We start from the raw sequence: 16,444 nt of genomic DNA, 5'->3' as shown, positions 1-16,444 counted from the left end.
ATAGTGTAAAAAGTAAGATAACAGTGTCAGGGCAGAAAACAAAGTAAAAGTTTAAAAAAATCAGTGAAGGATATTAGGCATTCAGGGGTCACAGAATGTGCCACATTCCCTACTGGGTGCTTCTGATTTGGCAGAGAATTTTTCTGAAAAGCATGATGGATGAACTGCGGTTCTCTGAGTGGGCTGTACAGGATGGTGGGGGCCGGAAAATGGTCCAACGCAGTGTTGCCACGTAATGGGATAGTATTCCCTGTGCACAGGTAAGACCAGGAAAAGGATAGCTGTCAGCAGCCCTTATGTCACGTGAAGTCTCGGATTCGTCTGCTTTACTCCAGAGAGCAGGCCCGGGAATCATGAGCGAAAGTGTGTTTCAGCACAGCAACTGGAAGGATCTCAGAGGTGCCTGAAAGGGGCCGAGGCCATTTCAGGAGGTGGTGCATCTCTTCCTGGTGCTGCCTCACGTTCTGAAGACAACTGGGGACTGGCTCCAGGGACAGTGGGTGACACATCCACTGAGACTTTAGACACTACCAGTGGTTCTGGCTGATAGTTGGCATCAGAATTACAAAAGGGCGCAGTTCTCTGGCCCGACCTTTGGGTCTTCTAGTTCATTAGGTGTGGGGCCAGGGCATCAGTGTTTTTTACAGGTCCTCCCAGGCGGTGCTTCCTGGTGTGAGATCTGCTGCCCTATTTGATCTTGATAGCACCTTCCAAGTGGGTCATTTCTTCCAGAGAAGAGCGGTTGTTTGCGCTCAGCTTTGCCTACCTAGCCCCCCATCTTTCTCTCCTGGTTTCCTGTGTACCCCTGTCCCACCCCAGCACAAGGGCATTTTGAGAGAAATTCCCCCCACTACTACCTGTCATAGTGGCCCCAGACTGTTAAGGATCAGCTCATTCTGTTCAGTAGTGTTGTGGGTACTCATTTGGAGAGCTGTTTGGTGATGTCAGTGACAGTTGAAACTGTTTATCCCCTTAGCCCATCAGTTCTAGTTTTTAGAGATAGCTGCTATAGAGCCATTCTTTTGGGGGGCTTTTGGGCATTTTGTTTGTTTTGATTCATGCTCATGTATTATTTCAATTAAACATATTTTAAGTCTGGTTAGATTTGTTTCTTGTTATTTTTGTTTGTTTTTGAGATCCATAAGATGTCTCAAAATTAGAGTGCATTTCTTTTCTGGCCTAGAAGACCGAGGGATTCTCTTAGAATAATCAGGCTTTTAAGAACATTGAAGTACTCAGAACCCAGATATTTACACTCTATTTTAGTCCATAATTTTAGGGGATAGGAAAAAATAGAATTATTAATTAAAAATAGCTTGGTGCTCATAACTAGAAGATAGTTTGGTTAACAGTGACTCTTTTTCATAAAAGACTAAGAACTATGCCTGTGTCTTCCATTAACTGTCCCCCTCGGCTGTCCCTTCAGAGAGCTTGTCCTTAACCCTTTCACTGGAAAGTCACATATCATGTTTTTTATTGCCTCCTTGGATTAAAAATTTAATGATTCCTTGTTTAATCCTTTCCCTTTATGTCTGTAGCTATAAATGTTAGTGATCGATGTATCAAGTTTGCAATCCCAAAATGGTATATCAAATAAAAGTGTATGGTATGTATTTTAAGTTGTTTTAAAATAATCTTAGCTTTAGAGTAGTGACAGGAAATTTAAGTAAAAGAAGCTGACTGACTGGGAGAATCAATGTAAAAGGAAGGACACGTGTGTATGTTCTTTTCGTACATGTTGCATCACTGCCTCTTCATTTCCTTTCTCCGTTTCCTCATGAACTCTTCCGCCTTCCTTTTTGTTAGCTTCCCTCTTCCTCAACGTGGGGCCAACAGTCCAATACAACAGCATGTCAGTCCCAGGCAACGCTGTCATTGGCTGAAATCCAAAAACTGGAGGAAGAACGAGAACGGCAGCTTCGAGAAGAGGTAAATTTTAAAAGTAAAAGGGGTCCATTCAAACAGTGTTCCAGAATAGCTTGTGTGCATTATGGATTAGTGGTTAGTAAAGATAATTATTGTCAGATTGCTGTGTGTCTGAATTGCATGTTCGTTATTAAACTCTTTAGCCTATAATTTGGTCATTCTAGCAAATACGAAGGATGTAACAGGAATAACATTAAGATGGGATAACATAAATATTCATTTATCTTAAACATTTTAATGTAGCTCTTGAGAGAGTAGCTCATAAACAAAAGTACATGGGTTTTTCAGAATTATGGGTGAGCTTTATGCAGATAATCCTTCTGTAAATTTGATTTCTAGAATGCAGAATACAGTTTTCTCTAAGGGGATTGGGTTTTCTGACTACCCTAGAAAACCATAAAATATTCCAGTAGGAGAAAAAGTCTCTGCTTGTAAGTCTATATCATTAGGATAAGAAGGATACAAAAGAGTGAAAGAAAGGGCGGGAGGAGAATATAGTTCTTGACAGAAGAGAAAATGAATAAGAAATGGTTTGGTTCAGCATGCCATTAGGTGCCATATTCATTCATCCATCCAACCATCCACTTATCCATCCATCATTCATCCATCCATCCATCCACCCATCCATCATTCATCCATCCATCCATGCATCGTCCATCCATCCATCCATCTATCCACAATCCAGCCATCTATCCCATATTTGCTGAGTATCTACTTGGTTATAGTTATAGTCTGGGGTTATGTTTTGAGTCTGAAACTGACAAAATTCTCTGCTTTTATAAAGCTTACCCTCTAGTTAAGGGGAGATGGACAGTAAAACTTGGTGCTGCTAGTGATTGTCTAGTTTTAGGTAGTGTGATCTGGGAAGGCTTCTCTGAAAAGGTGGCAGGAGGTAGAATCTTGAAGAACGTGCTTTGTTTGGATATGGTTTGAGGTAGAGCGGTCAATTTGTCATAGAATGCAAATTGTCATTTTTGGATCTGGGTGGTATCGTTCACTGAAAACCATGGGTACAGAGAAGTGGGAGTTGTCTCTGCATATTCACCATGTAGTGTGCTTCACCTCATCAAATAGGTTAAAATGTTTCTTCACCTTTAAAATTCCCTGATTTCCTACTCTCTTAAAAGAGACTGAACTTTCTCTGAAATATTTCTTTTTTAAAAGGTTATAATAAATGGATGCAGAGCAGAGTATATCATTTACCTTAAGACTAGAAATTGTTCTGGTCAAAAAATAATAGTGGTCATCAGGGTCAGAATCACAGGTCTTGTTTGTCTTTTTGTGTGTCGAAGTTAATGATTGCCTCATTTGTATTTTCATTTGATTACTTTTCTTTGAACTGTTAAGTCTTCCTACACTCTATAAAAGGTATAAAATGCCACTCAATAGCTATTTCTCACAGAGAGAGAGAAAAACCTAAGAATTTTATTTCATTTTTTCCATGCAGGTGTCCTTTCCAGGACCCTCTGACCTGTTTCGATCTGTATGCTCTTGGCTTGCTGCCCAGCTGTTAGGTTTTTCTTGAATTCTTCTCAGTTGTTTGTTGCCCTCCTGGACTGATTGTGATTTTTCTCACATTTTCTCTCCTGTGTTTTCATTTCTGTCTTTTTATCCTTTTTTTGGTGGGGCATTTCTTCAGTCTTACCTTTTAGTCCTCCTATTGAATTTTTAATGTATGCTATTTTATTTAAAATTTCTCTGAGTCCTTATTTGGTTCTGTTTCTTTTTATAGTCTCTTATTCTTGTTTCCTCAAATGCACCATCTTACTCTCTAAGAATATTACTTAGTGATGATAACTTTTAAAAAGCTATCTCCTACTTTCCCGTCTTGTTTGTTTCCTCTGAATTTTGTTTTTTTTTGGTTTGTTTATTTGCTCGATTGTGTCTTTGGCTTTCATTTCAGAAGCTTATGTCAAATGTTTGTGACTCCTGGGCTGTCTGTTCATATTTAGGAATAAGGCACTCAAAAGCCGATAGGAGGTGCTGGTGAATAGCACCTTGGTGGGCTTTGCCGTGATGGTCCCTGACCTGTTGGTGTCTCTAGGTGTGTTCTCTTGTGCAGGGTCAGCTCCCCCACAGAATTGCCCTCCAGGGTGGCTCTGCCTTTCCGAAGAGGAAGTTTCCGTTTTCTGCCAGGGGGAGGGAGAGACAGCAGGCCAACTGCATCAGCTGTAGGAGGCAGTCTGGGGTCTCACTGCTGCTTTTTTATAGACTGTCAGCCAGCCTTCCTTTGTTGGAGATGCGCTCACCTCTGTCCTGAGCTTTCTGCACCTGCTGGCCCCATTCTGAGCTTCCTGTAACTTAGGTTTCATCTTAATCGGGTCTGTTACATTGGCCATCATTTGTATGCTGTCTAGCTTGTAAAATTTATTCTGTTCTCTTCGTACTTAGCTTTCTAACAATATTTTTTTTCTGTCATGTTGGTAGGGCTCTAGGAAATAAACATGTGTTTCATTTCTGTGCTTCACCAAAAAGCCTACTTAATTTTTAAGAAGTAGTTCTGCATTTGATTTTTTTATTCTCCTCCTAGTAGCTCTGTCTGTTTACATCTTTATTTGTAGTAAATGAGTTAATCCTGTCAGGTGTTTGATTTGGTGTAGCTATTGTGTATTCCTTTGCATTCCATTTCGTTACTGGACATGTGTAACTATGACTTTTAAAACTGGTAGCCTGAGCTGACTTCCATTTTTGTGGCACAGCAAAGGCGCCAGCAGAGGGAATTGATGAAAGCTCTGCAGCAGCAGCAGCAGCAGCAGCAGCAGAAGCTCTCCGGCTGGGGGAATGTCAGCAAACCCGCAGGTACCGCCAAGTCTCTTCTGGAGATCCAGCAGGAGGAAGCCCGGCAGATGCAGAAGCAGCAGCAGCAGCAGCAGCAGCAGCAGCAGCCGCCACCAAACAGAGCCCGGAACACTACGGTGGGTCCCTTTTCCTATGGACCGATGGCATCCGTTAGCACTTCTAATTGGTGTGGACTCTTTTTTAAAAAATATTTTTGTTATTGTTAAGTCATCATGTGTCTCTTTTTCTCTACCAGCATTCCAACCTGCACACCAGCATTGGGAATTCTGTTTGGGGCTCTATAAATACTGGTGCCCCTAACCAATGGGCGTCTGACCTAGTCAGTAGTATCTGGAGTAACGCTGACACTAAAAACTCCAACATGGGATTCTGGGATGATGCAGTGAAAGAGGTGGGACCTAGGAACTCAACAAATAAAAATAAAAACAGCGCCAGTCTCAGGTAGGGCTCAAATGATCAAACCCGTGCTCCTTGGGGGGTTGGGGGGAAGGGGCGTGTGAGGAGTGGGATGGTGGGTGGGCAGGGAAAGGCAGTTAATTTAGTTTTTACTTATGTTCATCTGTATCTTAAGCACCTGAGGTTATATTTTGGGGGTTGCTTTCTTCCCCCTAGAAACACATCTGTATTATCACTAGGGGTTCCTTCTGTTGCTGGCACTTAGTCCATTGCCTGTCACATGGTAACCACTTAATAAATATTAGGAATAATATATTTTTGATGTTGTTTAACATTTTTCCAAGGTGTTCTCTAGATGATAGCATTTTTTCCTAAATGTGTCTTTTTAAGTTACTTACAATATAGTGAGTATTATAAACACCTCTGTAACGGTCTATTTATTTTTATGATAAGTTAGTTACCTTTCACCTTCATCTTTCTTTCCTTAGTGTACATTCTTTTTGAAAGAGCATGGGTTTTAGTGTAAAATACATGACCTCAGATCCCAGCACTACCACTTATTAGCTGTGTGACCTTGGGCAAGAGGGAACCTCTTTGAGCCTCAGTTCCCTCATCTGTAAAATGAAGATAATAATAACAACTTCATGGGTGTAGTTGTAAAGATTAAATGAATACACGTGAAGTAGTTAGTAAAGTGCCTGGCACATAGCAACTACTTAATAAATGGTAGTGTTGTCAGATAATTTCTTCTCAATTGAGGGCCTAACATATTATGACTAAGACACTAAATAAATACGTCAGTTTATAGAGCACAGTGCTCTAGGCCTTTGTATACAATGTCTTTATTCCTTATGGTAACCCAAAGAAGTATCAGTACCATTTTACAGATGAGAAAACTGAGGCTTAGCAAAATTAAAAAACAAAGGACACACAGGAAGAATTTCATCATTTCTCTGAAAAGCAGCCCTACATTCACAAACTGGAATATATTAGCTGAGGCTAGATTTTTAAGGGGGTATTGAGTAACCCCTGCTTCACCCCAAATCCAAATATTTGAATATTTGGAGCTAAGCTTTGGGTGATTGAACAGCCACCCAGTGTTGCCAAGACATTATTTGTGGTATTGTAGTATAATCATATAGTAACAGTTTCTGGGAATATAATATCGCCCTATTGTTTTGCTTTAGTAAATCTGTAGGTGTGTCTAACCGGCAGAATAAGAAAGTAGAAGAAGAAGAAAAGTTGCTGAAGCTCTTTCAGGGAGTAAATAAAGCCCAAGATGGATTTACCCAGTGGTGTGAACAGATGCTTCATGCCCTTAATACGGCAAATAACTTGGATGGTAAGAATTGGGGAGGGAAACCCAGCATGTGGAATGGCAGAGCAGGACCCACAAAGAGGTTGGCACACTGGAATGATGGGCCAGAACTCAGGAGTGAAATCTAATGGAGGTCAGGTCCTGCACCTACCATAAGAACTTGCTTCTGTAACAGTATAGGATGTAATATTACTTGTGAGAGAAGCCCTGTAATACTGTGCTCAAATTGGTTGTCAGTGGTTGCCATAAAGGTAAATGCTATCTCAGGCTGCCTTATGATGTACTGGACAGAGGCAGTCAGAGTTCCATACTGCTCGTTTAATGAGGGACATTGCCATCCGGACCAAGTCCAAGGGAAGGTAACTGGCATGGTGGGGACAGAGGTCAGCTTGGGCTGGAAAGGCTGAGGTAATGTGAACTCTTTAAAATCTTCCTGTGTTTGGGAGCGGGGTGGAAATCCTGTGACAGAGCAAGTAGAGGTACTTTGTGTAGCATAGTATGTGGAAGTGAAGAGGTTTCAGCACAATTTGAAGAAAAAGTTGCTAATTATTAGCTGTTCACGAAAAGAACATTCTGCCTGAGGTAGAAGTGAGTCCCTCCCCCAACCCCAAATGAACAGAGACTCGTCAGCTTGATATGGAAGGGATTCCCATAGCTCATAGTCTACCTCTGATGTCTTGTCCACAACCAAGGATCTTTAAAAACAGAGAGGTAAAGGAATGAAGGGTTCTTTGCAACACTGTAACAATATTTAATGGTCTGAAAGAGCCAGAGAGAATAATAGTGAATGATAGTAAAGGCTACCATCCATTAAGCACCTACCATGTGCTGGGCACTTTCTAGGGGTTAATGTATGTTATCGCAGTTATTTAATTTTTGAAGCAATTTTTAAAGATATCTTTACAATGTAGGTGATCTTATTCCCATTTTATAAATTAGGAAACGAGGCTCAGAGTGGTTAAGTAACTCATCAAGGTCACACAGCCAGCAAAATCCAGAGTCAAGTTTTAAACCCATGTCTGTCTAACTCTGATACTTGTGCTTTTCTCCTACACCATACTGCTTGCATGTTCCATTTGATTTTCTCTAACTGTATGAAATCTCAGTGACGTGAAGGAGGGTACGGCTTTATCTTTAGCATCTGTCGTGGTGTACAGCACCCATCATAGCACTTAATAATAAGTATTGTTTGAATTTAAGAAAAGAACGAATCCCCAAATAACTTAAGTCTTAGGCAAGCGGTTGTTTCAATCAACATAACATTTAGTGAAACTAAACATGTGTGATATGTCTTTGATTGTATGCTATTTCACATAATTTGGGGCATTGCGATGATAGTGGGTTTTTGTTTTTTCTTTTTCATTTCTAAAGCAGATGAAAAAAATAGTTAACACAATTGCTACATACCTTTTAAGTTTCCATCATTAATGTTTTTTGGATGTGACAATATATTAAAAACTAAAACTGATTTTTTGTATGTGATATTTCATTATTGCTCTTTATGTCTTCTCCCCCCTCGTGTTGCAGTTCCCACATTTGTTTCTTTCCTGAAAGAAGTAGAATCTCCTTATGAGGTCCATGACTATATCAGGGCCTACTTGGGAGACACATCTGAGGCCAAGGAGTTTGCCAAGCAGTTCCTCGAGCGCCGTGCCAAACAGAAAGTCAACCAGCGGCAGCAGCCACCGCAGCAGCCGCAGCAACAGGTATGAGGCGGCCGTGAGGGCGCTGCCCCGTGCGAGCCGAGCGTTAGTACCATGAAGGACCGAGCACCAGAGAAATGAAAATTAAAACAAAGATACCGTTTTTGTACATCAGATGACCCAGGCTTTTTAAAATGTGGTGGACGTGATCTTTTTAAATTACATATCTAGAGACCTTTGTGAATTTCCCAAAAGGTAGCAAATATAACCATGCATTTTCCATTAGGCGCACCAACCCCATCATTCTTGGTTCATGCGAGTGCCTCAAATCGCAAATTCCAGCTTGTCACAGAGCCATAAATTTGGTTGTGAACAGTTACAAACTACAAATACTAAATCCCCAGTGCCTGGGATCCAGTTTCCCCCCAGTGTTGATAAGCTTGTCGTTTCTGATGGGGATGCAGTCAGTTCTCGTTCACTGCTTTCGTGTTCTGTGAAGTTGCCGCCAGCACTGAAACAGCAAAAACTGGACCATTGCTCCCAGGGGAAATACAGGGTTAACTTCTTGTGAACCTCTGGTCACAGCATTTTTGTCAGCTGATCAGTATGTAACCTTGTTTTACGTGTGTTTCTGTTTAAAGATGCTTTATGTCATTTATTGTGGAGTCCTTAACATTGAAGTCACCGCCAGCAGCGCCGTGACTCAGCCTGAAGCTCAGCTAACACACGCATTTTGTCCAGGAGGCACGTCACAGCCTCCGTGTGCTTAGCAACGCTAGACAGCACTTCACACTCGGGGGCCGTTTTATATAATGAAATCACCAACAGAAAGGACACAAATGCGAAAACATGACACTAAATAGAATGAAAAGGATGCTTGTTTACAGTATGAGAGCTGAGACCAGAAGGCAGAGTCCTGCTGTCGTCTGCCTCAGCTGGGAAGGTGGCCTCGAGCCCCTCAGATTGTTCACTGCTCTGCACGTGTGCATGTCCCGAATAACCGCAGAGCACTGCGGTTTTATTACCCACTGATTTGGGGGTAACAAGTAGATTATAGCAAGTACTGCAGCCCCCCCATCCACGGGGGATACGTCGTAAGACCCCCCCCAGTGGATGCCTGCAGCTGGACAGTACTGAACCCTGCACATACATCCCTATGATAAAGTTTCATTTATAAATTAGGCACAGTAAGAGATTAACAACAGTAATAACACAGAACAATTATACAACATACTGTAATACAAGTGGTATAGAACGTGGTGTCTTTGTCTCCCTCTGAAAGCCGAGGTAGCTGCTTACTGTCTAACACACGGCAGGTGGCAGAACCCAGCATGGATACGCTGGACAAAGGGCATAATTCATGTCTGGGCGGGACAGAGTGGGATATGTCCGTGCAAGATTTCATCCCGCTATTCAGAACAGTGCACAATGTAAAGTTTATGAATTGTTTATTTCTGGAATTTTCTGTTTTTGGGCTGTGGTTGACTGCTGGTGACTGAAACCACAGAAAATGAAACTGGATAAGGGGGACTGCTGTAAGCCAATTCACAAATACGGACTCCGTGAATAATGAGGATTGCTTGTTCAGGGTTTCTGAAAGAAGAATTGGCAAGACTCAGGGAGAGGCTTAAGAATATTCATATCCTTTAATCACATAATTCTACTAGAGATAATGTTTGCTTTATAGGTCACTTCTGGGGATATGTAAAGTACAGTGAAGTACAGGGCATTTAAAATCCACTTGGGTAGATGGACTAACAGGGATCAACTGCAGGAAAATGAAAGTTGTAAACACGAACGGGAATCAGAAGAGAAGGCATCCTAATACTGTGTTTCCCTGAAAATAAGACCTAGCCGGGCAGTCAGCTCTAAGGTGTCTTTTGGAGCAAACATTAATATAAGACCCGGTCTTATTTTACTATAATACAAGACCGGGTCTTACATTAATGTTTGCTCCAAAAAACACATTAGAGCTGATTGTCGGCTAGGTCTTACCTTCCGGGAAACATGGTAGCAACACAGAAGGCTTTTTGCATTTGTGAATGGCTGACAGTGCTGCAATTAGAAGGTGGAGGTCCAGTGTGCGTGCACAGCCAGGCTTGTCCTCCCACAATGCTTTCTCCACCCCCACCTGCTTTCACCTAGCTCATTGAATCTGATCCCAGTTTAAAATGAATTGCTCTCGTAAGAGCACCAATTGAGTGTGAACACCTGGTAGACTATTCCATAGTTTAACCAGTTGGTAGGAAGTGTGGGTAATGTTTTAAGACCAGATCCCTTCTGGGATTGCTGGTCGGAATAAAGTACGTGACACTAACTTTGTTTGGTAGCATGCTGCTCGCTGGTCTGTAGTCTGGGGCCCAGAGAACAAAGGGACCTTCTGCTTTGGGTAGGTGAGGGGTATAAATTGCCAGAGGGCAGAGGTCTATTCGTGATTTTATTTGCTATAGATTTAATTTTCTAATGGGTGGTACAGACTCCTTGTGTACCTGAGAGGTTTTGACAGCTGTGCTGTCATAGCAGTGTGAACACGTGGAGTGACAGGACAGGCCTTGTGGAGGCATAGAGCTTCCTTAGGGACGTCAGAATCTACAGGAAGGTAAAGGGTGACTCAGTGGACTGCTCTTGGTTTCCTTGTCATCAGAATGCACAGTAGGCTTCCTGTTGTTAAACTGTTACTTGATAAGGTGAGGCCGCATCAGCGCTTCTCTTGGGGGGGGCGGGGGCACGCCTGCCTGCTCCATGTAAACTCAGCTGTGCCCTCTTGCTCCACAGGACTCTGTGTGGGGGATGAACCACAGCGCACTACATTCAGTATTTCAGACCAATCAAAGCAACAACCAACAATCCAGTTTTGAGGCCGTACAGAGTGGCAAGAAGAAGAAAAAACAGAAGATGGTCCGAGCAGATCCCAGCTTGTTAGGTGAGCACAGGCCTAAAATCTCAGCTGAGTGTTGGGAGAGTGCAGGTTCTAGCAGTTACTATGTGACTCCCGGGGGGAGTGTTTTTCATGAAGGAAATAATTCGTACACAGAATTTAACTTTTTTAACCAGCTCAAAATAAGTAGTCAGTATTTACTGGGCATCTCAGTATAAGAATTGTGCCTCGTGTGGTTTAGGGACTTACATTGTATGGTGCTTTAACGCTTGTTTCATATTTAATATGAATTTCCCTAGAAGGCCTTTCAATTTAGTTAGAAAATAATGCTAATGGAAAACCGTCAAAGTTGTTTACAAACTTACTGCTAATTTGTGTGAAAGGCGACCATAAATCCAAACAGGTATTCAGAGAAAAGAACTGAGTAGTGAGTATATATTCACTAGATCCGTCAAATGATTCTCAGAATGACTGCTTTATGGCGTGATGTTCTCGTTTTACTACTGAGTGAAGCTAGAGGACTGGAGGACTTAGAACATTTCCCAGAGTCACACAGCTGATCGATCAGCATGGGGGCTGGGGTTTCAGAACAGGCCTGTTTGCTTTCCACTCTTCTGTGTTACCCACACCTGTTGTCTAGAATTGAGGACTAGTGTCTTCATACAAGGCAGCTTCGTGGAACAGGTGACACCTGAATTGGGGCTTTGAAAGACCGACAGGAAGGATGGGGAATGGCGTTTCTAGAATAATAAACAGCATAGGCAAAGCTGATGGGCTGCCTGTGCTCCCTAAATTGGCCTACCGACCTATATGCAATGATAAAATTATTTTCCATTTATGAATGTAAAATAGGCTATTATAAAACCATGCTGTCTGGAGTAGAATGATGACATTGGCAAAGATTGCAGGTGGGGATGCTGGCCCGGTTAGGTGGCTGCAGCGTAGATCAGGGAAAGACACTGGCGGCCTGGAGTGGGATCTGGCATTGGCGAGGGAGAGGACAAAGATGGATTTGAGAAGTTCAGGGTGTAGAATAGGCTGGACGAGGAGAATGGGCAGGTGTGGACAGCTGGATGGGTAGTGTTGCCTTTCGCTAAAAGCACAAGCACTGGGAAGTGGAGCCGGCTTCCGGGGAGGTGTCAGGGTGTTGGAGTGTTGGGTGAGTTGAGTGAAATGACTGTGAGACACCACGTGGAGAAACCCGCGTGAAAGAGCTGATAGCGCAGCACGCAGTAGATTATAAACCTCTTCTGCCCTGGGTAGAATCCTATATTTTCATTCAGTGGTTTCCTGCCCTGGAGAGAACAAAATGTCAGTAACAAAAACTCAACTGAGGATTGCTCTTTTGGAACTGGTGCCTGAAAGCTGGCTTTGGGGACATAAGGATCTGGTGAAATTATGTTTTTCTTCTGCCTGTCTTGAAAGTTTATGTTAAGAATGGGTGGAATAGTCCAAAATTTTTTCTAGTTCTGACAGAAATAGGTGAATATAGATTTAAAAGTGTTCCTTAAATTCTGGTTGTGGGTTCTAGCTAAGAATCCCTTGCTCTTTAGCTATGGCACTTAAGGGCTAGGCTGTCAGGGAACGGTTCCTCTGAAAATGAGGGGAAGCTCTTATTATTTTTAATTGATATGTGCCTTATGGATTTACAGGTTAAGAAAATTAGTAAATATCCATCAGTTACAAGTTCCCCATGCATAGAGTAGGGAAACAGGTTTTAATTTGATCCAAAACTACCCATTGCAACTGTAGTCATTACTCAGAGGAGATCTTTGCTTCCAAAACAAACCATCAGAAAGGGGCCCAGCCCCATTTGAACGGTCCATATCCTCCATTGTACTGGTGTCTTCTTTTCGTTGTTAGAGCTGCCAGGTGCCACTGTGAACCAGCGTCCTATACTTGGATATGACAAACACAGTTGACCATTGAACAACACAGGGGTTAGGAACATCGACCTCCTGCACAGTTGAAATCACATATTACTTTTTGATTCCCCAAAAACTTAATTATAGTCGTCCCTCGCTCTCTATGGGGGGATTGGTTCCAATACGACGGCGGATGCCACAATCTGAGGATGTTCAGGCCCCTTCTATAAGATGACGTAGAACAATGCATACAGTTGGCCCTCCACGTCCACTGATTCCCAGCTGTGGATCGAATATACCTGATTTCATGGATGTGAAACTCTGGGATACAGAAGGTCGACTATGTTGGAAAAAATCCACGTGTAAGTAGACCCGTGCAATTCAAACCCGTGTTGTTCAGGGTCAACTGTGTATACACAATGCCATTTTGTCCCAGTCGTACTTTCCTGATAAGAACAGTCTCTCAAACCTGAAAGAAATTGTGCGAGCAAGGGAACAGCCTGTTGTTCTGAACCTAAGAGAATGCAGTCTTTAGAGCGAGGCTTCCTGGGCTTAAATCCTCATTTGTGTTGCCTTGGATATCCTAGAGTTTTCCTTTCTATCAAATGGGGAGGAGAAGTGTCCACCTTACTGGTTTAAGACGGGTAAGTGAGATTATGTCTGCTAAATGCCTAGTAATCAAGATAGTATAGCAATGAATAACTTTTTTGGCCCCAGGCTTCTTTTTGCTTCCCATCTTTTCATGATTAAAAACAATTTAGTTTGTGTTTTTATTACATTTCTACTTTCATTGCATGTAGCTCATTATTGTTTTTATCACATTTCTTTCATCTGTTCTTGAGGTGCATATGAAATCAAAGAAAAACCTGCTTCAGAATACAGTAATAGCTCATTTCATAGTCTTTCGGTTTTTAGGCTTACCTAATTAGACCCTTATTTTAAAATATGAACACTAAGCCTTTCATCATTTTCAAGGGAAAGAAGTCTTGCGGGCTATGGGAGCACAGTGATGGGTAGAACCCAGGTTGGACGGAGGCCGAGCCTCCCCCGGAGGTATTAGGCCTTGTAAGCAGCTTGTACCACAGCTTCCTGGGTTTAGAAATAGGCATGTTTATGTTTGCAAATCAGGATATTTTGGAGTCAAGAATGTAATATAATTAAGCTGTTTTTATTATGTAAGGCATTTTTTATTATTGGTACATTTAAAATGTGTCTTTGTTTGAAAACTTGAACATTAAGGAACAGAAAGGAGGGGTCAGAAAACTCAAATAATATTAACAGAACTGCTTTTAGACTGGAGAGCATCGCTTGTTTGCTTTTTGATATTCAAATAGCAGCTGAGACAGCTTGGGATTTCATTTAAGGTGGATGAACTGAACGGCTTCCTGGAGTCACTCCTTCCGAAGAGGCTCTGTCAATAATTCCCTTTATCTGTCAGTCTCTGATTGTGGAGTTTATGGAGTCTACAACACACTAATGGCTGATAGCACTAGGTATTCAAATGTCACTGGTGTTTGTGAGTAGTGCGTGTTGCTTTCAATGGCCATGCTAGTCCTGCTTTTTCTAAACCAGATTCCGTTTTAGTCAATATTGCTAACTGAAATCCTTTCCTTTGCAGGTCTGCTACAGTAGATTGAGTGCAATAAAGTACTTAAATTGTGTTGTGCTGTCTGCTATGTGATAGGAAGAACATCTGAGGGCTCGGGGGATCTTGCCTTCGGATAGCACAGCTCTTGGCCAGAAGTAGTCCCAGTGGTGGGTGGGGCTGGGGCGTGTTACGCCCACTCCCCGTGGGTTCCTCCTGCCCCCCCACCTGCCCCATGTAAGGCACATCTCCGGAATGAATTTCCCCACAGTCCCGCCTGGCCTGGCCTTAACAGACACTTACACCCCAGGCTCCTCTCAGGAGAAGTTCTCTAGGGCAGTGGTTTGCAATTCTGTTTAAGCAGTGATGCTGTTTTGTTTGTTTTTCCTCCTTAATTAGATTATACCAGAACCCTAAGAAGTAAAAACAAAGAATCTCTCATTGGAAGGGCAGAACACCACTGCTCTGACCTTTCTCCTCCTTTCTTCTTCTCTTGACTGTCCCTATGGAATGCTCAAAAACAAGAGCCTATATTCAGCCCACTGCCTGGACTTGGAGCCACAGGGTTGTCACTCATTGCCATTTTTTCCTGCAGGGTTTTCAGTCAACGCTTCATCGGAGAGACTCAATATGGGTGAAATCGAGACTGTGGATGACTACTGAGCACCTGCCAGTGCCTGGCCTTCCCTCTCTCTCTGCTGACCATGGATTCTCCACCTTGGGACACAACACTTAGCATTTACTCCTCCTCACTCTGCAACAAATCACAGAACCGATCATCTCAGGCTTTTTCTTCTAGCCCGTTGTGTCCAAGATCTTTAAACCGTTTTTGTTGGTGAGCATCTCAGACTATAGATGAGTGGACCAGACCGTGTGTCTCGGGGGTGGCAGTTGGGATTTCTCCCCAACAAGGCCGTGTTCGGCAGCACGTGTTCACCTCGTGATTTCATCTACTGTCCCCCAGAAAGTGTATTGGGATCTGCCAATAGCAATTTACTTTCTGTTGTCACTTTTTTCCTTTTATCTTGTTTTTCTTCTTCATTTTATTTCCCCCCTCCCCCATAAGGGCAAGGGGTCTACCTGGTGCAGTCGTGAAGAGAGTTCATGGTAACAGACATTGGCCAGCAACGACGCCCATGTACTGTGACGTGAGCGTCCGACAGGCCGTCGGCACTCTCCCGGTCTGAAGGCTGCATGGCCACTGCTGCCTTCGGGATTGCATCCCAGAGGCCCTGAGTGGGGTGGAGTTTAGATTGCATTGTTTGGCATTGCACACCCTTGGCCTGTTCCTTCTGAGCATCCTTTCGGAGAAAGGACTCATGTTTCTTCATTAGATAGTGACTTCCAAGCAAGCTGCCTTCTCCCCTGGCATACTCCAGCCCAATTGGACAGAGGAGACCCTGGGGCCTGGGAGAGGGACTTACTCTTAATTTTCCTTTCTTACAAAACTGATTTTTCCCATAAATATTTTTACTTCAGAGGACTAGGACCAGTTTGTTTTGGGCCTTTCTGCTGAAAATTTGTCTCGTTTAAGAGGCAGCTAGGATCTTTACCATATGTATGAATTTGTATAATTTCATTTTGGATAGGGATAAACTTTTGCATCAGATAAAAGCCCGGAATTTCATCTGGTTCCTCAGAGCATTGCGTGTGTGTCTTGCTGTGGCCCCAAAAAGATTTTGTTTAAAGATTCTGGAATGGCAAGTTGCTTGCCTTTTCTGAAAAGAGAACGTACCAGACCTGATCATCTTTAAGACCTTCATCCGTGGAAACCACTATACAGGAGAATGGCGGGGAAGGGAGAGAACGGGGGAAAGAGCCTGGTGTTGGCTTCTGGTCGTGGCCTCCTAATAGCCCTTCACTTCAGATATAAATGTACCCAAGCCCTATTTATAAACAAATACTCTACCTGCCTCCACCAGCCTCCCTCCTTCCCCAAACAACATCACCTGGAATTGCCAATCACACTTTGGTCTGAAGCCACTGGACGTCCGTCCCTGGGCACGAAGTGCTGAGTTGGGGTGGCTCCTGGTA

General features: G+C 42.9%; 1 protein-coding gene across 3 annotated transcripts in view; it reads left to right on the top strand.

The window, feature by feature from the left end:
* The window catches only part of GIGYF2 (GRB10 interacting GYF protein 2), a 117,238-nt gene extending 101,348 nt beyond the window's left edge, over window positions 1-15,890 (top strand). For 2 of the 3 annotated variants that reach the window (XM_033111969.1, XM_033111968.1), the window contains exons 23-29: window positions 1,807-1,929; window positions 4,626-4,841; window positions 4,961-5,166; window positions 6,309-6,463; window positions 7,967-8,145; window positions 10,858-11,005; window positions 15,006-15,890. In XM_033111969.1, the coding sequence (XP_032967860.1) occupies window positions 1,807-1,929; window positions 4,626-4,841; window positions 4,961-5,166; window positions 6,309-6,463; window positions 7,967-8,145; window positions 10,858-11,005; window positions 15,006-15,073 (1,095 nt within the window). In that variant the 3' untranslated portion in view covers window positions 15,074-15,890. Of the gene's footprint in view, window positions 1-1,806; window positions 1,930-4,625; window positions 4,842-4,960; window positions 5,167-6,308; window positions 6,464-7,966; window positions 8,146-10,857; window positions 11,006-15,005 lie in introns of those variants that run through there. The other variant, XM_033111970.1, reaches the window with a different exon arrangement.
* Window positions 15,891-16,444: the final 554 nt, after the last annotated feature.

The sequence above is a fragment of the Rhinolophus ferrumequinum genome, chromosome 8 (genome assembly GCF_004115265.2).
Source record: "Rhinolophus ferrumequinum isolate MPI-CBG mRhiFer1 chromosome 8, mRhiFer1_v1.p, whole genome shotgun sequence".
Lineage (NCBI taxonomy): Eukaryota > Metazoa > Chordata > Mammalia > Chiroptera > Rhinolophidae > Rhinolophus > Rhinolophus ferrumequinum.
The sequence above is the reverse complement of the archived record's forward strand: the minus strand, read 5'-3'. Positions and strand labels throughout refer to the sequence as shown.